At 36.0% G+C, this 27,559-nt stretch overlaps 1 protein-coding gene across 9 annotated transcripts in view; it reads right to left on the bottom strand.

Annotated features, from left to right (window-relative positions):
- LOC139962700 (uncharacterized) overlaps positions 1–27,559 on the bottom strand; it is a 110,089-nt gene that overhangs the window by 30,159 nt on the left and 52,371 nt on the right. For all 9 annotated transcript variants that reach the window (XM_071962896.1, XM_071962897.1, XM_071962898.1 and 6 more), the window contains 15 exons: positions 25,698–25,832; positions 18,575–18,682; positions 16,994–17,159; positions 16,753–16,883; positions 14,383–14,415; positions 13,785–13,921; positions 13,152–13,274; positions 12,752–12,896; positions 11,961–12,133; positions 11,433–11,585; positions 10,570–10,714; positions 9,616–9,962; positions 8,635–8,794; positions 4,933–5,379; positions 1,213–1,338 (listed from right to left, as the gene is read on the bottom strand). In XM_071962896.1, coding sequence (XP_071818997.1) covers positions 1,213–1,338; positions 4,933–5,379; positions 8,635–8,794; positions 9,616–9,962; positions 10,570–10,714; positions 11,433–11,585; positions 11,961–12,133; positions 12,752–12,896; positions 13,152–13,274; positions 13,785–13,921; positions 14,383–14,415; positions 16,753–16,883; positions 16,994–17,159; positions 18,575–18,682; positions 25,698–25,832 — 2,529 coding nt within the window. The remainder of the gene's footprint in view (positions 1–1,212; positions 1,339–4,932; positions 5,380–8,634; positions 8,795–9,615; positions 9,963–10,569; positions 10,715–11,432; positions 11,586–11,960; positions 12,134–12,751; positions 12,897–13,151; positions 13,275–13,784; positions 13,922–14,382; positions 14,416–16,752; positions 16,884–16,993; positions 17,160–18,574; positions 18,683–25,697; positions 25,833–27,559) is intronic.

Genomic DNA, 27,559 nt, shown 5'->3' with positions numbered 1-27,559 from the left:
TCATTTCAGAAATCCAACAAATCCACTGGCAAGAATGTGAAACTATTGTGTATAGAGATTGACCTCTGACACAAAGCTGTGAGCCCAACCCCACGCCATGGCTTGAAAAGCAACCTATAGGAGGGTCAAATTTCCTTCATAAATCTACATAGGTGAAGGCATTTTTAACTCTCTTATCCAACAATTTAAGTAATGATGTAGCAAGACTGATGAATCTCTTCCCGCTCCCACCAAATATACATGCTTGTGAACGCTTCCAAGTTAAATGTGCAGTACATCTTCCTATCAGAGAATACCTACATTGCACTTTATAGGTACAACATTTTCCTTGCAACATTTTGGTCGTGTTTCGTGCAAATGCTGTATCCCGTATATCTATAACTAGCACAAATCCCTTTACCAATTACAACTTTTGTAAGGATTTAATCCTGGTGCACCAGCGATGCATTGTAATGTAAGAGATTGATGTACCCAACACTGATTTAAATATCTAAATTTATTCCCTGAGCAGGGGCTTCAATCCTGGGAGGGACAGGCGAACATGTCCCCCTCCACTGAAGGGTGGGGGACACAATGTCAAATTCCCCCAACACCCAGGTTTAGCAACTGACTCGTGTAGGCGCTAGGCCTATCAGGCTCATAAATGACTTGTACATCTCATAAAAGGAGCTCAAGCATTGTGCTATGAGATTAGTAGTTATTAATGCTTTATTCTCATCTCCTCAACCTCCCGATGTAAAATAGAACTTTTCAACTAGGTTGAAATGAGAATTACGCATATTAATTTATAGCGTAAATTAAATGAGGAACCGTGCCCACACACCGCTGAAGCTATATGCTAAGCTACCAGATAATGAAAGCCCTCAGCATTCACTTATCTCCTTTCCAGTATATTATTTTTCATATTTTATAGTATGCTGTATTATCACGTACAAACAATGCAACACTACAAAAAATTATATTGCGCATTCAGTTTGGTTAGCAATGCCACTCATGATAGTTTTGAAGTATTTTCGAGATAATTATGAACTTCATAGGAGTTTTGAGACAGATACATTTATGGTGTTAAGCGGCTAGTCATGTTGTTGTTATAACCATCTTATTCATTATACATCGAGTTCTAGTTTAGTAGTGATGTACATATGTTCATAAAGCAGAGCTATGTAGTGTTAGCAGCAGAAGAGCACTTTCTTAATAATAATAATTACTTACACAAACAAGAATTCTCCTGTTCTGGGTTGACATAGAACCCATCTGGGCATGCGCAGTAATAGCTACCGGGAGTGTTGACACAGACATGTGAACAGGGTTTGTTCCTGTCATGACACTCGTCTATATCTTTAGACAAATAGAAAAAGTTTTTATAAATGCAATCAGAGCTATATATCCCATTTGTGTGAATCAAGTATTAAACCCACTTGTTCAATAATAATTAACAAAACATATAAGGATAACAAGAAAACTTATACATGATTCCATACCACTGTAGATGAACACGTAAAAGATGTGAACACTGGACATAACGTCGACAGACGAACCCCAACTCAACGATAACGAGAAACTTACATGGTTCAATACCACTGTAGATGAACACGTAAAAGATGTGAACACTGGACATAACGTCTACAGACGGACCCCAACTCAACGATAACAAGAAACTTACATGGTTCAATACCACTGTAGATGAACACGTAAAAGATGTGAACACTGGACATAACGTCTACAGACGGACCCCAACTCAACGATAACGAGAAACTTACATGGTTCAATACCACTGTAGATGGACACGTAAAAGATGTGAACACTGGACATAACGTCTACAGACGGACTCCAACTCAACGATAACAAGAAACTTACATGGTTCAATACCACTGTAGATGAACACGTAAAAGATGTGAACACTGGACATAACGTCGACAGACGAACCCCAACTCAACGATAACGAGAAATTTACATGGTTCAATACCACTGTAGATGAACACGTAAAAGATGTGAACACTGGACATAACGTCGACAGACGAACCCCAACTCAACGATAACGAGAAACTTACATGGTTCAATACCACTGTAGATGAACACGTAAAAGATGTGAACACTGGACATAACGTCGACAGACGAACCCCAACTCAACGATAACGAGAAACTTACATGGTTCAATACCACTGTAGATGAACACATAAAAGATGTGAACACTGGACATAACGTCTACAGACGGACCCCATCTCAACGATAACGAGAAACTTACATGGTTCAATACCACTGTAGATGAACCTATAAAAGATGTGAACACTGGACATAACGTCTACAGATGGACCCCATCTCAATGATAACAAGAAACTTACATGGTTCAATACCACTGTAGATGAACACGTAAAAGATGTGAACACTGGACATAACGTCGACAGACGAACCCCAACTCAACGATAACGAGAAACTTACATGGTTCCATACCACTGTAGATGAACACATAAAAGATGTGAACACTGGACATAACGTCTACAGACGGACCCCATCTCAACGATAACAAGAAACTTACATGGTTCAATACCACTGTAGATGAACACGTAAAAGATGTGAACACTGGACATAACGTCTACAGACGGACCCCAACTCAACGATAACGAGAAACTTACATGGTTCAATACCACTGTAGATGAACCTATAAAAGATGTGAACACTGGACATAACGTCTACAGAAGGACCCCATCTCAATGATAACAAGAAACTTACATGGTTCAATACCACTGTAGATGAACACGTAAAAGATGTGAACACTGGACATAACGTCGACAGACGAACCCCAACTCAACGATAACGAGAAACTTACATGGTTCCATACCACTGTAGATGAACACATAAAAGATGTGAACACTGGACATAACGTCTACAGACGGACCCCATCTCAACGATAACAAGAAACTTACATGGTTCAATACCACTGTAGATGAACACGTAAAAGATGTGAACACTGGACATAACGTCTACAGACGGACCCCAGCTCAACGATAACGAGAAACTTACATGGTTCAATACCACTGTAGATGAACACGTAAAAGATGTGAACACTGGACATAACGTCTACAGACGGACCCGAACTCAACGATAACGAGAAACTTACATGGTTCAATACCACTGTAGATGAACACGTAAAAGATGTGAACACTGGATATAACGTCTACAGACGGACCCGAACTCAACGATAACGAGAAACTTACATGGTTCAATACCACTGTAGATGAACACGTAAAGATGTGAACACTGGATATAAGGTCGACAGACGGACCCCAACTCAACGATAACGAGAAACTTACATGGTTCAATACCACTGTAGATGAACACATAAAAGATGTGAACACTGGATATAACGTCGACAGACGGACCCGAACTCAACGATAACGAGAAACTTACATGGTTCAATACCACTGTAGATGAACACGTAAAAGATGTGAACACTGGACATAACGTCTACAGACGGACCCCAACTCAACGATAACAAGAAACTTACATGGTTCAATACCAGTGTAGATGAACATGTAAAAGATGTGAACACTGGATATAAAGTCGACAGACGGACCCCATCTCAACGAGAAACTTACATGGTTCAATACCACTGTAGATGAACACGTAAAAGATGTGAAAACTGGACATAACGTCGACAGACGAACCCCAACTCAACGATAACGAGAAACTTACATGGTTCAATACCACTGTAGATGAACATGTAAAAGATGTGAACACTGGATATAAAGTCGACAGACGGACCCCATCTCAACGAGAAACTTACATGGTTCAATACCACTGTAGATGAACACGTAAAAGATGTGAAAACTGGACATAACGTTGACAGACGAACCCCAACTCAACGATAACGAGAAACTTACATGGTTCAATACCACTGAAGATGAACATGTAAAAGATGTGAACACTGGATATAAAGTCGACAGACGGACCCCATCTCAACGAGAAACTTACATGGTTCAATACCACTGTAGATGAACACGTAAAAGATGTGAAAACTGGACATAACGTCTACAGACGGACCCCAACTCAACGATAACGAGAAACTTACATGGTTCAATACCACTGTAGATGAACACGTAAAAGATGTGAACACTGGATATAACGTCTACAGACGGACCCCAGCTCAACGATAACGAGAAACTTACATGGTTCAATACCACTGTAGATGAACACGTAAAAGATGTGAAAACTGGACATAACGTCGACAGACGAACCCCAACTCAACGATAACAAGAAACTTACATGGTTCAATACCACTGTAGATGAACATGTAAAAGATGTGAACACTGGATATAAAGTCGACAGACGGACCCCATCTCAACGAGAAACTTACATGGTTCAATACCACTGTAGATGAACACGTAAAAGATGTGAAAACTGGACATAACGTCTACAGACGGACCCCAACTCAACGATAACGAGAAACTTACATGGTTCAATACCACTGTAGATGAACACGTAAAAGATGTGAACACTGGATATAACGTCTACAGACGGACCCCAGCTCAACGATAACGAGAAACTTACATGGTTCAATACCACTGTAGATGAACACGTAAAAGATGTGAAAACTGGACATAACGTAGACGGACGGACCAAAAATTAACGAAACGAGAGATGCTATTCTATATGTTGCGATATTATGGTTTTAATCTGTCAAAATATCAGCGGTGTGGCCAATGTCACATAATGAAAAGGTTGACCTTGGGTAGGTGGGAGATGGAGGGTACACCTTTGGCGAGTCATTTTCATTTTGATACTATGGCCTTCAATTGGCATCTCCTTCCGAAAAGTTGCTATACTGATAAACATTAAAGCACACAGAGTGTTGCAGACTGAAATCACTTGTCTGTTTTAATTAAAACCAAGTGTTTGTATAAATAGCTACTTTGGGTACAGGCTGTTACTTACCCATTTGACATAATGCGCCTGGCGTGATTGTCAGAGTATTACATTCAAACACTAGCCATGAGAACGAGTCCTTCAGACTTAAGTAGACACAAAAAGATTGTAGAGCCGCTGACGTCACTGCATAATCTTCAACCCAAACCTCTTCTTTAAAGTTGGTGTATGTTGCTGGTGATCCGTCGTACCAGTAAAAAGGTTCAAACTCAGCATTCAAGGTTCCATTGGTAAAATGTTCCAGGTTTAACCCTATTCGGTAATAATGATAGTTGGCCAATTCCAGGTTGTCAAAGTCAGAATAGAGGGCGTTTCTTAAATCCTCAGTGTTGATGATAGCATGGTGACTGTTGGACTGGAAGATATCCTGACAAGCTGTTTGACTTCTGTTCTGGACTGTCCCAAAACAGCTCCCCTGTATCTCTAAACCTCCGCTACCGCAAACGTTTCCCGTTTCTGTGTCACGAATATAGAAGAAACATGAGGCAATAATTAAAGATTTCTTGTGGATACTAGCAACAAGTTTAAAGAGCGCTAGAAATTTGTTGGAAAACTTAATCGGTTCCCAAGATGTTTATATCCGTTTTAAACAATTCACTTTTGGAGCATTTTAAAATTGAATTTACAACGACGATGATCATCTTCAACGTAAAATATGTTAATCAACCTTGCATGACATCCGTCTTAAAACTTTAAAAAAAGATATACTCTTGATTTAATTATGTAACAAGAAACAGCGCAGACACTTTCAGTGTAATATTATTATATGAAAATCACCACTGGGATCCTCCAGGTTTCTGTTTGGGACAATTGCACTTTCTTATCTATATGTTATATGATATCTAAAAATGCCGTTCTAATTCCTTCAACTCATATCTTTGCTGATGACAAAACTAATTTTTGTTGATGAAAATTAGTGAGCGAAATTGATTGAGATGGCCACTGCGACACTCTTAAGCATTGCAACTGCTAGCTTGATTTGAGGCCAAAATATTTACATAACATATTGTTAAAGGTAATCACAAGTTTATTTATTTTGTTTTGCATGCTAGCAGGAAAAATAATAAAATTCATGTATTCGACAGTGTGTGGGCAGAGCAATTGGTAAATCATTTTTCCAAAAGTTCCAATTAGTTAAATAATTGATGAAATTTAACAGCAAAACCTGAAAGAAGTACATTGGTACGCTACTTTTGATTACATCTTGGGTGACTTGTAAGGTTTAAACATATTATATATGCAATCATAGCGGTTTTGTAACAAAATTATTTAAATAGGCTAAGAAGGATAGATAAGTTGAGAAGATTATGTGTTGTCTACACCGTTACTTTGTCGATATACATTGATATGTTATATAATTTATCATAGGTAATTATTCCCAAATCATCAGTAAATTCTATGTTATATCTTAGAATCGTTTTCGTTATCTTCAATTATTTCACTGTTTGAATACCGAATGAGTGTTCCATATGGCACAATATGAAACAGGAGGACATGTAAGAACATTAGGTCCTCCACAGTCATTGCATCACTATTACAATTTAATTATGGATAAAATTGATTTATCTACATGGCAACATGTTTTCACTTTTTCAGAATCCATAACGCTGAAATCGGTCAGATAATTTCTTGTGTATAGCAACAGTAAACAATTTGAACGGTCGGTGTAAATGGCAAAAACAAAATGGTAACAAGTTGAACAACTTGGGCCTCCCGTCTACCAGTTGCAAATACCAAGAACATTTATCAATGGGATTAAAGACATTAAAGAAATGTTAGGCGACGACAAAGGCTCATGCCTTCCGCAAAACTACTCCCCCAGTGAACTCCCCTGTGTATTCAGCAGGTTCCTCACTGACAAGATTGACAAAAACAAAAGGCAACCAATCACCAACCAGAGTGTTAATAGTGCAACAGGTTTATAGTACCACTCGATCAGCTTAAGTCAGCAAGTGAAGCGGAGTTGAAGTCGTTGATCACCAAGTAACCTTCAAAGTCATGTAGACTCGACCCTTTACCAACCTGGTTGTTGAAGTCTGCGTGGATCAGCTACTTCCTCTGATTACCGCCATTGTTAAGGCCTCCCTCTCAAGCAGCTCTGTCGTCATACCTGTGCATTTGCAAACAAGTTGTGACCACCGGTAGTCATCATTCTGAACCTGTCATCTAGAAGCAAGGCGTGCCTCAAGGTTCAGTTTTAGGTCCTAAGATGTACAGTACGTATACATCAGCACCGTTGGACGATCTTATTCGACGTCACCGATTAAACTACCAGTTTTATGCTGACGACACACAGTTGTAGGTGTCATTTAAACCTAACGATGAGGATGTACAGAAGGAAGCAATGCATCTAGTATCTGAATGCTTAGCTGAGATCGAGAATTGGATGCACAATAATAAGCTAAAGCTGAACCCTGCTAAAACGGAAGTAATGTTTTTTTCCACTAAGGGCAACAAGAAATGTGTCAATGACATTTCATTAAATATTGGCGATTCTGTTATCACACCAACGCCAACGATAAGCAATCTTGGTGTAATGTTTGACTCTCATCTGAACATGTCCCAACAAGTTAACAGTGTTTGTAGGTCTGGATACGCGAGTCTTCAAAATATCGGTCACATAAAGGGTTATTTAATTGACGATGCAACCAAATGACTCGTAAATGGTCTAGTAACCTCGCGTCTTGATTACTGCTACTTGTTGCTTATTGGTGCACCACAATCGACTTTGAATAGGCTGCAATGTGTCCATAACACAGAGGCACGTATACTCACTAGAACTTCGCATTTCTCTCACATCACACCTGTCTTAAGAGATCTTCACTGGCTGCCTGTTCACCGTCGTGTCGAGTTCAAACTATTAGTACATGCATATAAATCAATTCATTTTCAAGCACCTCAATACCTAACTGATATGCCAAATGTGTACAAGCCTAACAGAACATTGAGATCGGCCAATTCCCTTACACTAGTGGTCCCCAGAGTAAGGACTGCTACCTACGGCGACAAACAATTTAACTTTGCTGCTGGCAAGCTATGGAATGCACTGCCAAATAATATCTGTGATGCCAAAACATTAGCCACTTTTAAGAAATAACATAAAACTCACTCTTTCCTTTTAGGAATTTCACTATAAATCTATATTATTTTTAAAATTATTCCTTAGTATATATATATATATTTTTATATTAATGTTTTATCTGCGTCCATTTTATTCTTCATATTCATATTTTAAGGGTTTGTCAGTTTGCTGTCATTGTAAAGCGCTCTTGAACATGCTTAAGCATGAGAAGAGGGCTATATAAATCTGGAAAATAATAATCATAAAAAAGACCGAACTGAACAGCTTAAGTTTCACTATAATATTATTATTTTCCTATAGTTTTTGGTGTGCAACTCATAATCGAAATGTAACACGTACTTAGTACATTGCAGCAGAGTGAAGACTTCTGATCTCTAAAAGTCTTATTATCATTGTATGACTATTACAATATATAAGAAGTTTTCCATCTTGCTTGTACCATTAAAATGACTATAGTCTTACTATTTTGAAATGCGATCAAACTGTTCCTCCCGTATTAATAGTAAATGCCTACTTTTGGGTAAATGTAATATGCACTGTTTCTTCATTAATAAGACAGAAAAAAACACTAAAAGCATCGTCTGCAATGAGATAAACCCTCCACCTTTGAAACCATTACATTTACTTACCACTTAATTTGCATCCAAACAATTCCATTCTAAGACACGCAAGAACGTCTAAATCCGTCTCCGTATTTCTCCCGTAAATTAATTGTACCTTTGTTGCTACAACTGGTCTGTCTAGCTTGTTAATAACTACAGAAAACGCGTCTTTGTTAGCATCGAACACCTTAAAACAAAATAAACTAAATGTCATTTTACAGTAATGATCTACATGAGATAACGCTCTCACATGATTTCTGACGGAAGCTAAAGGCCTAGTAAAGGTACCCAACTAGCGTACATTACTTGAATTCCATTGACCCTAAAGTAATTTCTTGTTTGTTCTTTTTCTATGGTATGAGGGAGAAATAAATCATATCTGTTTGAATCATAACCTTGTTCTCACCATGCTCCACTGTAATTATCTATAAGTACATCGCGCTAAATCCACACTTGCTGTTTAAACGCCAGTTTGAGCTACTGATGTTTAGAAAAGTCATCCACTATGAATGGAGATTATTTTAAACGTTGTTGGAAAACGGTTTTCTAAAACTAGGACCAATGTATTAATAATAAAATTAAGTATAATAATATCCGTCTTGAAGGCAGTTATTTTATGTTGCTAATCATGTATGTGGGAATTGCCGAATGGCCTGTAACTTACGCTTAATGTTTGAAGCCATCCAGGTTACATTTATAGCACATTCTTATTTTGATTTTATAGTTTGGACGACGATTTCAGATGTATTTACCATAGGTCCATGATAAAACCCACCTTACTTTACGAAACCAGAGCTCAAACTGTAAGACCTTTTACTTTACATTGATTCTAGTGCCACTGCCTTTACATACAATTGACCACAGATATGCTTACTAAATAATAAATTAAACCCCTCGTTGACAAGTTCACAATTATCACATAGGCAATCAATTACACTTATTTTCTTTCAGGATTAAAATGATTTATCTGAGGGTGAACGTAATGGCAACTTAAGTTGGTTCCCTTACCTTAATAGTACCATCTATATTGCGGTATGACTGCCATTCTGTTGAGCCAACTGCCGTATTGTTTGTTTGAAATTGGAATACATAGTAACTTGGGAAAGTATTTTGACTTATGTCAGACGGAGAAAAAGTGCCTTGGGTGGCGATGGCGGTTATCACGTGATCCTCGAGTAAATCAATCATAATAAATTGATCAGGAAAACTCGAATGTGCAGTAATTGCAAAAGTGCTGAAGTGAGGATATCCGAACAACCTGAAACCTCCATCCTGGTGGCATGAATTAGTACTTGATGTCTCTATTTGAGTTTGTTCTATATGTCCGGATTCCATTCCAAGTCTTCCATAACATTCTGTATAACAGATAATTTAAATGTGTGGAGATGTCTTAAATTATAGCATAATGACACACATAGCATTACATTCTCAATTGATTCTTTTTTTTGGCTATCCACAAATTAGTGAATTGGATGTTGGTGACATGTCTTAAGTATCGAACGCTGTTGTCCAGAAATTAGACTGATGATTTGTTCATTGTCTTGTACTTTCAAAGTCACTCTAACTGCATGGCTTCTCCATATAAACCAGACAAGTTCCAAACGACAACGTTCACACTAATAAGGTGATAAGATGAAGCTATACACTCAGAACATTTGATGTGTAATCTAAATGAGTCCCCTTCTGATGAGAAATATATTACGCACTAAAAGTTCTGGGTGTATTGGCACGTCATAAATTTAGCATCATTTCATCTATGTATGTCCCACGATAAACTTGTATCACTATAACAAAATTAACATTGTTTTGTGAGAAACATCATATCACTATTATATCAATAACATTAGGTAAGCCCCACTACATCGACTATCATAATAGGACATACCTCTGGCAGACATCTGACATCTTTAGAGGAAGCTATAATTTAGTATCAAGTATTTTTATGTCATGTGGATATCTTACTTCTATACGGACAGCCAATCACTGTCATTTTCATACAAGGTTGTCCAGTGGGTGTTACCGGGTAAATTCGTATCATCAATGCAATCAGTCCTTCGTCAAACGACACAAGGTTTGGTGTATTTCTATCAAAGTTGGCGGAAAATACCTAAGAAACAGAAAAACAAGGAAAAGTTCCGAAACATGCACATCGCTAAGATAGTTTAATATTAAATGTTTAAAGGTTCCGAAACATGCACATCGCTAAGATAGTTTAATATTAAATGTTTAAAGGTTCCGAAACATGCACATCGCTAAGATAGTTTAATATTAAATGTTTAAAGGTTCCGAAACATGCACATCGCTAAGATAGTTTAATATTAAATGTTTAAAGGTTCCGAAACATGCACATCGCTAAGATAGTTTAATATTAAATGTTTAAAGGTTCCGAAACATGCACATCGCTAAGATAGTTTAATATTAAATGTTTAAAGGTTCCGAAACATGCACATCGCTAAGATAGTTTAATATTAAATGTTTAAAGGTTCCGAAACATGCACATCGCTAAGATAGTTTAATATTAAATGTTTAAAGGTTCCGAAACATGCACATCGCTAAGATAGTTTAATATTAAATGTTTAAAGGTTCTGAAACATGCACATCGCTAAGATAGTTTAATATTAAATGTTTAAAGGTTCTTGGATTCCAATACTTCAGCCTACTTGGAGGACATCTATAATGTGCATTAACATATTTAAATGGCGATGTCAGTATATTCATATCCATCCGTTCTGTCATTCATTCATTTTATGTTTACTCTATACTAATTTTTAGATTTGCATCTCTCAGTAAATAGTTCTACAAAATGTATCGATAAGTTAACTGACCTTTGCTAAATCACTCTTTCCGCCATCTAAGATCCACAATAAGTCATCTATTTCATTGCCATAAGCAACCTTGAATGATGTCACCCATGGATACGGCTCCTTACAACCCTTAATCACAACACTACGGATGACTTGCAGAGACTCATATGTAACCTTCAAACATGATAAAGTAAATCAGAACATAAACACTGAATAATTTTGCAGAATTTTCCATGGTTGACATGTTTGACATGACATGGTTGACATGACATGGTTGACATGACATGGTTGACATGACAGTTTTGACTTTGATCTAGGGAGGTGAAGGAATCGAGAGATTGTTTGGAAAAATACTCTGGACGAAGAACGGTTCAAGTTAGGAGAAGGGAAAGAGGTGAAAAGGGAAATATATTAAATAATCAACAAGGTGAGGACCGGAGGACGTTAGAGGTGAAATTATAAATGGAAAAATTGAAACTTAAGAATATGAGAGAATGGATGACTTTGAGTGGATGTATTGGAGGTTAAACTAAACTTCATTTAACTTACTTGAATCCATTTCATTTCGTCCATAACCTCTCCTACCCAGCCTTTCGTGCCATCTCTTAGAATATCAAAAGGTTGATATCTCACTTGCGATGGGTCATTCAATATGCTACTGGAACTAGAGAATGCTGTATCTGGTAACGTCTTACTGATCACGCCGAGATCATCATCGCAATCTTTGACAAAAGCAAAGAATATTTACTGATGTTTTTTTAAATTTGGCAAATGTGAAGGAAACTGAGGCTACCACTTTAAGTCAAATACAATTGTGTATTTGTTGAAAGCAGGATTTAATCCTCCTCTTACCCCGGCCAATATGTAGTACAATTGCTGCTGTCTATGCATACCCTAGACCAGTGGTTCTCAAACTTTTTTAGACCATCTGGAATTGTCCCAATGCCCCCCTACCCTTGACCTACCGTTCATAGAGATAGGGATACCCCAAATGACAGACTAAAATGGTGGCGCTACGAGCTTATAAGTTACAAGAGATGTCTCTGCTACAATATAATCCAAATGCGAAAGAAATTGGATCTAGGGGTGTTGTTATTGAATTTCTAATACCATTTTTGGATAATTTTGGGTCACAAATTGTTTTTTTGGTTCCCAGACCCCCTGGATGCCCTTTATCGCTGCAGTGATGTGTCGTTATTGCCAGGGACCCCCAAATCAGTGCCAATTCCCTACTCCGCGTGAACCCTGTAGCGCCCCCTGAGACTTCCCAACGCCCCCGGGGTGGCAGGGACCACTTTGAGAACCACTGCCCTAGGCCATATTGTGAATTTTAAACTCACCGTTGTCACGGCAACCCAGGAGATCAACTTTCATTGCAATTCCAATATGGACTGTCTCTGGTTTAACTCTTATGACAGTGGTATAGGCTGGGTTTTTCAGAGTAACCAGCGATGGACATCGAGGTTCAGCGTTACCAATTCCAATCTTTTAAAAAAAAAGATCGAAGGCTGAGAAGTAGTCATCAGGAAGGGTGGGTAATACATTATTTAAATATGCTGTATCTAACTTCTCCGATGGTGATCACAAGCGTTCTCCAATTATAGGCCTATGTGGGAGGATACATATAGCTTCATCGATATCATTATGGTCATTATTGCATCAGCAGCATCATCATCTGGTAAACTCTCTTATAAGTGCGATTTATATCTTAATAAGTGTAAACCTAACCGAGATACTTACAATTTCTTGTGGATAATCATTGTAATCTGACGTCACGGAAAATGTTTTAACCCAGCCGAGACTATCATCATCACAACCGTGTACAATAACACCGCTGATGACGTAGCGTTCTGGTAAGGTTAGCTGAAATGGAAAACGAGATACAAGGGCGTCAACCGTTACGTTTCTGCTCGTGAAAGGGGACCAAGAAGGGAGGATAAGACCATAAACCAATTACATCTTCTATACCCTTAAGTGTAACAAGAGGAACAATACCGACCATTTCACAACAAAAATCTTCTCCGTTTTATTTAAACAATCCCGGATTATTCGCGTGTATACTAACCGTGGTTATTGTGAGTTGTTAACTAATGATTGTGTCCAATGTAAGAATATATGACTAGGATGTATATCGTTGTATAGAAAGGCTACATGCATTGCCACCACATTGTTCTGTTCCACTAGCTACCATGGGATACTATACCATTTAGCAGACAAGAATGCTAAAGTTGCAAATATAGGCATATCCAACACATAATGAGATTCGATTGAGGACGAAGGTGGGCTAGTGCGACGATGCATGTAATATTTAATTTGTTACTGTTGCTCCACATTACCGGTATCAGATCATTCCATCACTAGTATACACCTTACTGTTAATGTTTCATTAGGGTTGGTAGGCCGCCAGCATTGGTTAGAGCCAAGTTTGCTGTACTTGAAGAGGTTCGTGTATCGCAGGGCTTCAATGTTTGTTGCCTTGGTTCTGATCATGACAGGTAAGGAACATTTTTCTGTAAATGTATTTAAAAAAATCACAAATGCAAAGCTTAAAAATAGAGTAGCATATTTTTATTTTAACTCAGCTTATTTTGTTCAAGTTTAATTATCTGTTTAATGATCCAGCTCACTTAAGAAAAATAGGACGTATCCATTAAAAATAGTATATATTTCACATAAATATTCCTCATGTAAATAGCATGCAGACGTAATTTATCATCACAGTATACTTAAGAATGTACCATTTTACTTCTAATTATTGGGTTAGAGGGGGCAAGAGGGGAACCCCACACAATGGAGTCACCATTATCTATACCCGTTATAGAAACCTGCATTTCTATTTAATGAATTAATCCAACTTAATTAAGAAAAGGACATTTCCATCAATATTTCACATGCAATATTCTTTATGTAGATGGACCGTCACTCTCATAAATAATGAATACAAGAAGAAATGATGAATGCTACAATTTACCTGGTAGGCTTGGTATTTTGAGAGGATCACATTCTGTAGGGATGAAAACACATGATGACATGAATTATCCTGGTATGGTAATTAACATAGACATGCAGTCATTATATTGACACTTGACAGTTTGAAGACTTTAATTAAATAACAAAATTGTAATGACATGTATTTGGGTATAATGATATTCATTAAGAAGCAAGATTCCTATATATGGGACCCTTGTCGTCAACTGAAATTTTGTAGCGTGCTGTTACAGGTTGTAGGAACGGCGTTAGAAAAGATCACAAGTTTTATTTTAACCGCTCATCACGTATATGCAACGATCGCGGATTCGATGGCCGTACGTTTGTTGATGCTCACGAGTTTGGTTAGAATAACAATAAATGTAGAGAGCTCCTAATATTTAACCTGCGTGAAAAGTGTAACAGTCTAATGTGAAACTACAGTTCATAAATATATTTAGAACGCCTATTGATGTGTTTTGATATGTATAAGCCCTATCAGTTTCATAGTTAGCTGCTATATATCAGTGATCCAACATTTTAACTATAAATACTGAGGCACTGTGTTATTCTTACCTGTATATACCAGGGTCTTTTAATATATCAATTGGTGGGCCCTGGCCCCCAGTCCCATACACGGCCCTCCCACTCAGCTTATTTGACCCCCCCCCCCTCTCCAGTAGCAATTAGCTGTGTGAAACAATGAATAAAGCAGGGCATATACAAAGTAACATAAAGCCCTTTTTCCCCCTACAAAGTGAGTTTACCGAATTTACCTCAATTTTAAGTGCATATTTCTAAACCATGAGATCTCAAAATAAAGAATGTTTAGATGCAAATTACAAGGATTGCGAAGTGCCCTTTCCGGCAATCTGGGAGGAACCGACGGTGGCGCTCCGCTTAGATCGTGCCATAATGGTCTCCTTGGGGAAATTGCCTACCCACTACAAATATCTTAAAAGGCTCTGATATATACCCACAAAGCATCACTATGTAACATTTGGACGATAAATGTTTCTCGATGTTTCCCAACTGCCCCATATGTTGGAGGTGAGAGGATTAACGAATGTTTTAAAACCAGGAGTCTGTTCTTGTCATACATGGAGACCCTTTAAAGGTAATAGTACCCGATACGTTATGACTTATTACCTTCGGTCTAAACACAGATCTTTAGAGAAATCGTGCGAGATTAAGTCAAAACTCATCGCATCCGTTTATGGACACTTACCCTACTTCGTGCTTCACTGTGGCAAATTAGAGGTCACGCCCAATTAAGTCAGTGGAAAACAAGATGAGGACTCGAAAGTGTAAGAAATTTAATTCATGGATAACATTATCAAACACACCACAGAAAAAATAAGTAATGGTATGAACACATTACTGGTATGAAACGCATGTTTGGTTTTCTGCTCTGCTTGACAAGGCCTAGGAGGATGTCGAAAACACTGTTTAAAACTTGATTGGCTTCAGCAATGTTAACTTTGGGATGGACAGATAACACTTCATGAACCACTGCACTCTTACATTTTTGAGATCGAATGCCGTTGTGACCGGCTTATCAAAGACGGGAAAGAAGAGACGGCCATATCAGTGAGAGGACAAAATTCTGTTTGCAGATAAGTTTAGTTTTCATTTATTTCATTTATTTTCATTTATTTATTTCAAGTATAAATATAAATATTTATAAAAAGGACATCAAAAGTGAGTATGTTCCCCCCATAACGATGAGTAGTTCCCCCCATAACTATGATTCCGCTCAAGGTATATGTTTGTATACATGCACGGACTGAATATACACAAAAAGAAATGGAATTTTACAACGGCATTGATATCAATCCGCCCGAGAGTTCTCCAATCTCAAGAAAAATACCCAAAAAGCAAAAGGGGAACAACTTTTTCAGTATGTTATTTAAATAGGATCTGACTTTTGTGGATAGGATGTCAGAGCACACAAATAGAATTACAAGCGGTGTTAATATTGAGTCAATTGAGGCATTTCAGTCCTTCCAAGAGCAACTTGCAAAAATTGTCTTCTGGTGAGTAAAGACGCTTGATTACAAGACTACTGCCAAAAACCCAATAGTCCCATAGCAAAATATTTTGCTTGATACGGAAACATTAAGGTGCTAATGTGTCATCTATCCAGTGAGTGGTAACGTTCAGCTATTGGTAACATCTGCACGGATGATTTAGAGACCACATTATTTGATGATTTAGTGTATTAGTTAAGGGTGCAATTAATTGGAGTACGCCAGCTTGTGCTATGCTGTTTTAAAGAGTGCACTATACTGATGGTAGTAATGATGGCATCGTGTAATAATGACACCTGTTGTAAAACAGGCGCAACAGATTAAGCCGACATAAAATACTTTACCCTGGTCAATTCTCACAAATACATCGTATTGTGGATTTTCAGGCAATTCTGCGAGGGCTCTGTTAACGTTGGGGGAGGCCGAAGACCACTTACAAATGCCTTTCTCTGCCGGTGTCTTTACTGGCTCAAAGCTATACGGTGACAAAAATATATTAAGAGAAAGAAAATATTGGTTGCATGACATTGCATTTTTGTACCCGAGAGAAAGAAGAACTTAATTTTTAATGGGTTGGTTACTTACATGAAGGATAAACAAGTGAAACGTGCATTGAAGCAGTTTAGAGCGCAGTTTTCTTCCGTGTACGAGGTACCATACACCAAATCATCTGAGTCGTACGCGTAGCTTTCGTCATGGTAGTAAGTTCTTGGATAACGACGAAATTGATGTAACACTGAATCCAGGGTACCTAACGGTAGATATTACCAGAAGTATTAAGATGACTCTGAACGTAACAATTAACTACTGTTCCCAACAATCGCCACTTTCTCCGGCAATAACTACTGGCATCAATCGTAAGCAGTGGGGCGTGATGGGGTACTAAGGGAGTCATCAAGTTGAACCCTTTGACTTCTGCTTCAACTGACAAAAACTGTTAAATTGAATTTTGCTTAAGCTGAGTAAGTAGTTTCTTTAGGTTTAAGCTGAGTTCCATCAGTATCTGTGTATTTTTAGTGTGGGCTAGGGTTATTTACAGTTTTAAGGTTAATTCTTAATTCATCATTATGCACAAGATGACAATAACATATATGGTATCGTCTGTTTTACTGGTACACTGTCATTCCAGGAAACAATATTTGACATAAATAAGGGAAATCTTTCAGATATAAGGTGGACGGTAATTTGTAAAACACTTTGAATGTGTTGAATTATGTTCTTGAATATTCGTCATGTAATTCGACCGAATAGAGATTCGGTCGAGTGAATAAAAGGCCATACTTTTGTTCGGAGAATTCCCATATTCACATTCTGTAATATGTAGGTCGACTGTAATTTCAGAAACAAGGCTGACTTGGTACGAATATAACGTCAAACTATCTAATTGCGTTCAACTGTTCACTTAATAGCGCTTGTTGCAAAGACTTTCAAAGACATCATCATACACTAGAAAACACCAGAAGATGTTTAGAATATAATAACTCAATAAAAGACCTCAGAAGACACAAACATAGACTAGACGACATCAGAAAACAACTTAAAGAGGAAAAAAGACCCTTAGAAGATATAAAAAGACACCAGATGACTTCAAGAGACATCAGAAGACTTCACAAGGACACCAGAATACCCTTAAAAACTTCAGAAGACGTCAGAAGACAACAGTGTTTAGTGTCTTCTAAGGATCTTATAGTGTTGTCTGTGTTTTTTGTAGGTCTAATAGTGCCTGGGTTCTTCAAAGGGTCATTTGGAGTCTTTTAAGGCACTCCTAGTGTCTTTTTGTCTTTGAAATTACACAGAAGTTTTAAAAGACATCAGAAGAGACCAGACGACCCTTTGAAAACCATAAGAATACACCTTGAACATCCTTAGAAGACACACAAAATCTCTTAGAAGACATTAGAAGACCCTTAACGATATTAGAAAAAACCTTAGAAGACATCATGTCAGAAATTTTACCTATTTGCATTAAAATTCAGTAAAACTGACTTTACTTATGTAAAATATGACGTTAATGAAGTTATTTGAACTTAATGTTTATTTTAGTTTAAAGTACCTCCAGCATATCGGTTAAATTGTTAGTCTAAAGATCAAAGCTGATAGACCACGCTATATAGACCATGCTATCATACAATCGTTTTAGGTTACCTGATGAGATTACTAACTTACATTCTAAAATGGCACACGTCTTCCACTGTAGGTTGCCATCTTTATCTGTATAAAAGCACCAAGGTTTGGCCCAACCATCTGGGTTACGACAAAAGTTCTCTTTGAAACCTAAACAAAAAAAAGTGAAAACAAATATATTTATTCCTGTATTGTATTAAGGTAAATGGTGGGAATGGTGAAGCTACAGAGTTTGAAATATACATGTAATTTTGGCAAAGTTTTCCACAAGCTCAGTATATATCAAAAAAAGCCATTAAAGGAAATTATTTTAATAGTCAACTCCTCTCCCTCCCGAACTCCCACTTTGTTACAGTTTATATATACTCCTTTAACTGGCTGCCCTGTTCCCGATCAAACAATTATACTTCGTAGTTAAATTGCTACTCACCATTCAAGTTTCCTAGCCTTGCTGATGGAGTAAACCTACCTGGCCTTACCTTTGTAAAATACCTTTACCAGAACATCCACGTATATGTTTTGTATAAGCAAATAGTGCAATAAGCAAGTCAACTGTTACTTCTGTAACATGTGCCACAGCTTACTTTATCATACGTCCTTTCTCGTCCGGAAATCTCTCCTCGACAAATCAAGCCCATTGTCAATTACTCTGTATTCACCATCTTTAAGAGCCCCAAAAGAGGCTTGAAATAAGGGTGTGGGGTGAGAATAGGGGAACAGTGGGATTTGATTGTTTTCATATGGCAATTTACGTTAACTGCGGCTAACTCCTGTTGCGAAACTGGTACACGTAAAATTCAGTGCAAAATTACACAACGTGACATGTTGTTCAAATTCTTGGACACACTTTACATTTAATCATTACCATTTGTATGCAATGTAGTAGTGTTTTTTTTTTTTGGGGGGGGGGGTATTTGTTACGTATCCTAGCTTCTCTTTCACTTCTTCTTGGCTTATCTTATGTTCAATGGACAGGAACGGAAACGACGACCAAAATTGATCAATCTTGTGTCCACATCTCTAGCACATCGATTCATCTGATTATTCATACACATACCGAGAATCGTAGACTTAATGCGTGAGTGGATATAGGGAAGTTTGTGAACCAACCTAAACATAATTGATAACAAGACTTTCAGGTACAATTAATTTGTTTACTTTTCCGTAAACTAGTTGAAACCTGGAGTGGTAAATTCCTCAGTTAGCATCGAGTTAATTCATAACAATATAAACAAATAAAGATGAAACCACCCTTTTTATCCAGCAATGAAATTCAATTTAAAGGGGGGGGGGAACAAAAATATTTATACCTGGCCAAATGGTAGCAAAGAAGCATTAATAAATTATTTTAGTTACCTTGCTGCAATCTTTATCCAACTAGAATTACTTCAACCCTTCTTAGACTATAGGTTCTTTTCGTTCACCATTTTACGTTGCATAAAGTTAAATGATAAGCTTTAGTTCTTTATTCTCGATGTGTTATGTATACTTCTTTTTAGTCCTATGTATTGTTACCATAACAACGAAATTAATAACACATACCTATTTCAGTGTTTGCCTTACCCCCCTAACAACTTCATTAAACAACTGGAAAGTATTTTATTCAGCTTCATTTGGTCCAGAAAACCAGACAAAAGTCAGCGCACGACACTAATAAGCTCTATTTCAGAAGGGAGGGAGTGGGGGGGGGGGGTTAAATGCAACCCTCATTTAAAGTGTTATAAATGGTTTGAAATGCACTTGGGTTAAGTGATATACTGATGCAATGTTGCCTTTCGGAAAATTTACTTCAATTATTATCTTAAAGGGGCTAATTGAATTTTTGGTTGCAAGTACAAGGCAGATGATGTGGACACGCATAATGCATTCATTGATGAAGTTCTTAACGCTTCGTCTGATTTTGCATTGAAAGAAGTTAATGATTACTTTTAAAGTCAAGTCATCTGGAATAATCATTATATTAAAGTAAATGACAAGGTCATATTTTATAAAACATGGTTTAACAATGGAATAAGATATAATGATATGATTGATGAAAATTATCACTTTTTATCTTTCTCAGACTTCAGAGAAAGGTATATATTAACTGCCCTTTCACTGTTTATTATGGGATTATTAATGCCATCCCAGCTCACTGGAAAACGTCATTGATTCAAGCTCACACTGGTACTGATACTTCATTGTTACATGCGATTCATCACACTGTACATCTGTCGAGGTGTATTTTTAAGCAACTTATTGCACAGGGGATCAAGAGTCCAAGGTCGATTGTTAAATGGAAAGTTAGTTTTGATTTAAGTGAAAACCAATTGCAAGTGATTTTTCCAAACCCTTATTAAATCCTTTAAGAGAAACTAAGTTAATTTATTTTCAATACCGTTTTCTGCACCGCATTCTACGAACTAATTAAATGTTATCTCTCTATGAAAACCTCTGGTGAAATCTGTGCGGACGTAGAGATGAAACAATTGAGCATCTTTTCTGGGAATGTAATGTAATTTCTAATTTATTTTGGACCTCACGCAAAGGATTATTAAAAGACAGGTCGTTTTAATAAGAAAAGATTTTTTATTTTGATATCACCTTTTGCTAAAGCATCCGTTGAACTTCCTCATTTTTCACATCAAATATTACATTTTCCAGACAATGTTACAAAATGATAATTTAAATGTGAATGAGTTTTGAAATAAATTTAAATTTGCATTACAGGTAGAAAAGCAATTTTGAGTAATTACAATTCTCCTGGGCCTTTTCCTTATAGCATCATTTAAGGTCTGCTTTTGGCAGGTGCCGAATGTTATTTGAGTAACAAGATTAATGTTAAATGACTTTACCAATTTTGCATGTAGCAGGTAACACCTGTTTGCTTCAATTTCCTTGTGTCTGTTTGAGAAACAGACAATATTTGTTGTTACTCTGTGGAGAGTATATTGAAATAAATGTTGGCAAAAAGAAAAAAGTGAATAACACATAAATTAAATGTCATGTATTGTTGACATAAATGATTAGTCTGTTTATATTCACCAACAATTAACTTACTCATCTTAGGAGGAATTTCATTCCGCAGGCTTGTTGCCTTATCTCTATTTTATTTTTAAAGTCACTGGTCATTTATTATCACTGAATTTCTTTTTTCAATAATTGCCAGGTTGACCTGTTTTGTCCAACTTGCAGCCAATACATTCCCATATGTTGATTGTTTCGTCATTCCTTATCTCTTTTCTCCTTTATGTTAACAGGTACTCTTCTTGTTTGTTTCATACAATAATATTGTTAGGTCGCCCTATGAAGCTCACTGACCTTATTACTGGTTACATGTTATTGTATCAAACCAGTTCTGATTTTTGCCATGACACAAAAGATCAGAGATTCACTCATTTTCATTAAACATTTATGTCTGAACTCACTATATATTTAATGTTAAAGTTAAAGCAAAATTCATGTTTATAGTTTCAGTGCCAATATGCATATCTCAGCTAATTCATATAGTGCTATAATATGTGCCAGAGTTTCTTATTCCAATTGGCTAAACAGAAAACAATAAAGTAGGTTAAATATGATTTTTCAAAAGCAGACCTGATCCAAATAATCTCCCTTGGGAGCAAATGCATTTCCAAGGAACCATATGTGTTCTATGGGGATCGATAGGACACAAAGATATTAATTGCAGACCGTTTTATCGTCCATTCTTTCAACAACCCTTTTGTATAAAAAACCTCTTGATAAGTATTTTCTTTCAAAAGAAAATCATAAATTAAGCTCAAGACCCTTAAGCAATCAAATTTACATATCATGCGATTCACAACGTATTTGTAGCCTTTATATATTTTCAGCAAACTAAGTGAACCTTTGTGTCATTATTAAGGAGTTTTTGTAGCATAAAATGTTGGTTTGCTTTTCTTTCCCTTTCTGTCTCTCTCAAAACAACCAAGAATAAAATGGAACTACCTAGGCAGTCCAATCTATATGTATCATGCGCTTTACTTCAATTAAAGAAAGATACAAATCTATATTTGAAAAGTAGCAGCAGTATAGCTGTCAGTTCTATAAAAGTGTATTTATCATCAGTAGGTCTTTATACATGATCCGAACGTGAGGAATTCCAGCGTGCGGAGCAAGCTACATTCTTCCATATGGCGCGAGAAAGCGGAATATATTACGTACAAATATATATATGCTGTACTTGCGAAATATATACATGGTTAACTTTATTATATGTTTCTATGCCAAAGATATATATATTCTCTAGGCTGGTATATATACTCTCTAAGAGAAAAAATAAATATTCTCTACGAGAAAAATATATATATATTATCTAAGAGAAAAAATATATATATTCTCTAAGAGAAAAAATATATATTCTCTACGAGAAAAAATATATATATTCTAAGAGAGAAGAGAAAAATATATATATTCTCTAAGAGAAAAAATATATAAATTCTCTAAGAGAAAAAATATATATATTCTCTAAGAGAAAAATATATATATTCTCTAAGAGAAAAATATATATATTCTCTAAGAGAAAAAATATATATATTCTCTAAGAGAAAAAATATATATATTCTCTAAGAGAAAAAATATATATATTCTCTAAGAGAAAAAATATATATATTCTCTAAGAGAAAAATATATATATTCTCTAAGAGAAAAAATATATATATTCTCTAAGAGAAAAAATATATATATTCTCTAAGAGAAAAAAAAATATATATTCTCTAAGAGAAAAATATATATATTCTCTACAAAAATATACAATTGAGTGAAATGCGCCCTGCACCACTGACGTAACAGTTTACCTGCCTTACAGATTTTAATAAGCACTTGCGGTAGATCGCAGGAAATTTGAGCTGTGCAAATGACTTTCCCACGTTCGTTTCCTTTGCAAGGTTTGGCAAACTGCTTACGTAACACACCGGCTAACGTTCCAAACTAATAACCTTGAAATGTGAAGAAGTGAGCAATTACTGTTAAGCCGGCTAGTTATGGTACAGAAGGCTTCGCTGTCGAACGTACCGTCGTACAATCAGGGAGTTGTTATGGAATAATCCCTGGTACTATCATGTGCAATGTGATATCGCAAACCCACTAACTATGAACTGCATTAAGATTCTGAGCAAACATGTGCGTTTTATGAATGACCAGTGTAATGAACAGGCTGGTCACTGCTGAAGTTACTGAACAACTTAACAAACATCTTGGTCAGCACTTACAGAGCTCCGTACTTTGTACAGCATATATATTTTTTTTGCACAGAATATATTTTTCGTACAGAATATATTTTTCGCACAGAATAGGTCTTGAATGTTAGAGAATATATATATTTTCTGTACACACAATAAAAATATATTTTTGCACAGAATATAATTTTTCCTGTAGAATATATATTTTTTCTGTCTCAGAATTTATATATTTTGTTAGAGAAAAATATTTTTCTGTCAGAGAATATATATGTTTTGGTACTTTGTACAGCATATATATATTTTTCGACCAGAATATATTTTTTCACACAGAATAGAATTTTGTTGTGAAAAGAATATATATGTAGAATATATATATGTTTTGAGAATATATATGTTTTTTAACAAGATATATATATATATATATATATATATATATATATATATATATATATATATATATTTTCTTTCAAAAAAAAAATATATATATATATATATATTTTGAAAGAAAATATATATTTTTTTCTTAGAGAATATATATTTATATTATAAATGCTTTTGTGTCAGAGAATATATTTTTGCAGAATACATATAAATATGTCTAAAATGTATTTTTGAAGTAAACCATGTATGTATTTTGCAAGTAAAGCATATATATTGTTGTACATAATATATTCCGCTTTCTCGCGCCATACTTCCATATTAAGTACCATTTTAATAGCAAAGTAACCTATGCAGTACTTTTTAGTGCTAACAGTATTTCCTTGGATCCGAACCTTGATATACTGGACCCGCGATCATTAGAAGCCATAATAAACACGGTTCGCGTTCCTGCGCTTATTTACTACTAGATGTACGATGAACCTTCACCAATACTCTGCTAAAAAAATCAGGATATAAATGACCGGTATTCATAACTAAGGGACCTTTCTTATTTTAACATGCATGATATATTGATTTACATTCATGAAGCTTCTACACCAGAGACTTAAGTGTTCCTGACCACTCTTTTGAAGTTGATATACCATTGGTAATTGATTTCTACTATATAATCCAGAAACTGTCCCGGTTGATTGAGAAAACAAATCTCGTTTAAGGCAGATGAAGTATTGTTTTCAATGAACCATGTCCGAGTCCAGTATCAAGCAACTCGATTTAAAAAAGAAAAAGAGAAAACTTGGACGATTATTCATATCCGAACAAAGATTGAACGGTAAGAAACATGTTGCTTCATTCTCTTCTGCTTGATTGTATGTTGTACTGTTGTATTGTATAAATGTGTATGGTTTTAATTAGGATAATGAATTGACTGGTTCTACTTGGAACAATAACTTTGCCGGTATTCACTTTTTTTAATTATATATTTACAAAATTTGTATTAAAGCTAACTAAATGCCAAGGCTATGTTACATTTGTAAACATAATAATCGTAAACTGATAGAACATTGCTGAATGGAATATATATATATATATAGATGTTGTGTGGACTAAAGTACAAACAACAACATTGTAACACTAACAACACCAGTTTTTTCGCTCATTTGTCCTACTAATCATTAGCTAACGTAAAGGATAAATTAATTATGATAAGATACTTCTTTCTCTGTGACAGAGAACAATTACACGAGGAAGGCCTTATAACCTTTTGCAGAAACCTACCTCATGAATTTGCATGTGCTACTTTCTCATTTGTATGTGTGTGTAAGTTACCTGCGTGTTTGTGTGTGTACTTAACAATGTTGTGTTTGTTTGTCTGTATATTACTCGTATGTGTGTTTCGCTACATTAGTAACTTGTTTAGGTATGTCAGTGTGTTAGTTACATGTATGTGTGTCTGTGTGTAAGTTACATATAAGTGTCTGTGTGTCAGTTACATCTCGTACATGTGTCCATCTTCAAGTTAGCTGTATGTGTCTGTGTGCAAGTTACATGTATTGGTGTGTCCATATCTAAGCTATCTGATAGTTTTCCATTTCTTGTTCACTCACCTGCATCTTGGTAATCTGAAATATTAAAGACATGAGCAGGAACATCATCCCAGTCAATACATCGGAAACCGTTCTCTGTGAACATCGCCAAATCTCGGTAATAGCTACCATTGTTGTTATAGCATCCTGCTCTTTCTGTAGAGAAATTTACCAATGGAATTATAGAAACCACTGGTGTTTATATGCATCCCTGACATAAAGGAATACAAGTATTCTTTATAAGTAAGTGATAAATGTCGAAATAGGAAGTCATGTGTAATTGATTGAAACACATACGCAGTGCTTCATGTTTGCACATAACTTAACAGTGACCTTTACTTCTGACAAATCATTGGTTATTTGTACAACTTAGCAACCCACTTCTCAAGGCATGAAGCGGGGGATTAGGTGGTGGACCAGATGAAACATATCGGATAAAAGAATATGTTTCCTTTATTTATTTTCATCTTGTACTGAATTCTCTGTATTAATCAGTTCACATGATCTTTTAAGCTGTTTAGAGAAATACCTCGAGTACAAACTGACCAGGTATCTTTGAAATTCAGTATTCTGCAGTAATATATCACACTTGACAAAGATTGGGATACTGTGCAAATATAATTTACTACTTTTTGAGTTATAAAAAAGTGTCAAATTAACATAAAATACTTGCACGTTTTATTGTAGAATGTAGACAAGTTCCCTGAGTATTTTGCGTTTAATATGTTAAATGTTAAGAAGCTCAACAGTTCATGAGTTAGCTTCACAAGTTTGTAAACATGTTACTTGAAAGGTACATTGTGCAAGAGCATCACACACCTGGCTCACCCATTGTTTTGCATCTGTGGAATCTTAGCATTACAACAAAAGCCATATTATGCAAGATCTGGTAGCAGCCGCTCTAACAAAATTACCTCTAGAATCATATTCAGAGCTGTATGGTTGTTATTTTTTTTTAGTGACACTCTCCTTATTTTTCTGTCATGTACAGTAGGGCCTTTCTACTCCACTTTTGAGACAATTCTGAGACGGTTTCTGTTCCCTCATTTGACAGACTTTTATATCACTTATATCACTTTTATATCACTTCATATATATATACACTTTTACTTTTGAATGTAATTTTTAGGCTCTCATTATGATCCACTAAATTGTTTATTGCAGCAAGTATCTCATTACATCCTAATGCCAGTATCCTTCAACTTGCTTTAACTTTGGGTATTGTCTGACTGTTTTTTCCCTGCAATCTCTAACAGACCTCTCAATTCAAATTGTTTGCCAGATTGGCTACAATTCTTGCACTCATTTTTAAAGACTAAATCTTCTATTGTCTTTGCTCTAAATGAGTCTAAATGTTTTTGTATGATATGCTATTAACTTCTCTGTAATTTTCACATAGATGCGAAACATGTATAGATTTCTTTCTTGAGAGCAAACAAACTAAAATTATTTCAAATTGCACCCAGCCAGTGTTTAGTAGATTGGGTTCCATTATTTTCAATTAATTCTTCACACTCATCCACATGGTTTTAGTATTTTCATTATGTCCTTGTTAATTGTCGAGAATCTGCGATCTTATAGTATGTACTCAAGCCAAGGTAATATATGTTTAATGCCACCGTGGTGCTGATAACTTTATTTCATAGACTTCTTGGTAAATTCCTTGATCATCGATGATCTTACATGTGTACCTTAAATTATAATAGGGCCCTAACCAGTGGGATTAAAATTGACGATAGATTTAACAGTGCGAATATTTCCAGAGCCAACCTCACTCACACAATGAGAAATTGAACGAGCAAAACCTTGTTTTTGTGTGTTTGACACTGCATTTGTGTCCCTTGTTTTCTATCCTTTTATTGTAACAGGTTAATGTATTATCA

This window comes from Apostichopus japonicus, chromosome 21 (assembly GCF_037975245.1).
Source record: "Apostichopus japonicus isolate 1M-3 chromosome 21, ASM3797524v1, whole genome shotgun sequence".
Classification (NCBI taxonomy): Eukaryota; Metazoa; Echinodermata; class Holothuroidea; order Aspidochirotida; family Stichopodidae; genus Apostichopus; species Apostichopus japonicus.
The sequence above is the reverse complement of the archived record's forward strand: the minus strand, read 5'-3'. Positions and strand labels throughout refer to the sequence as shown.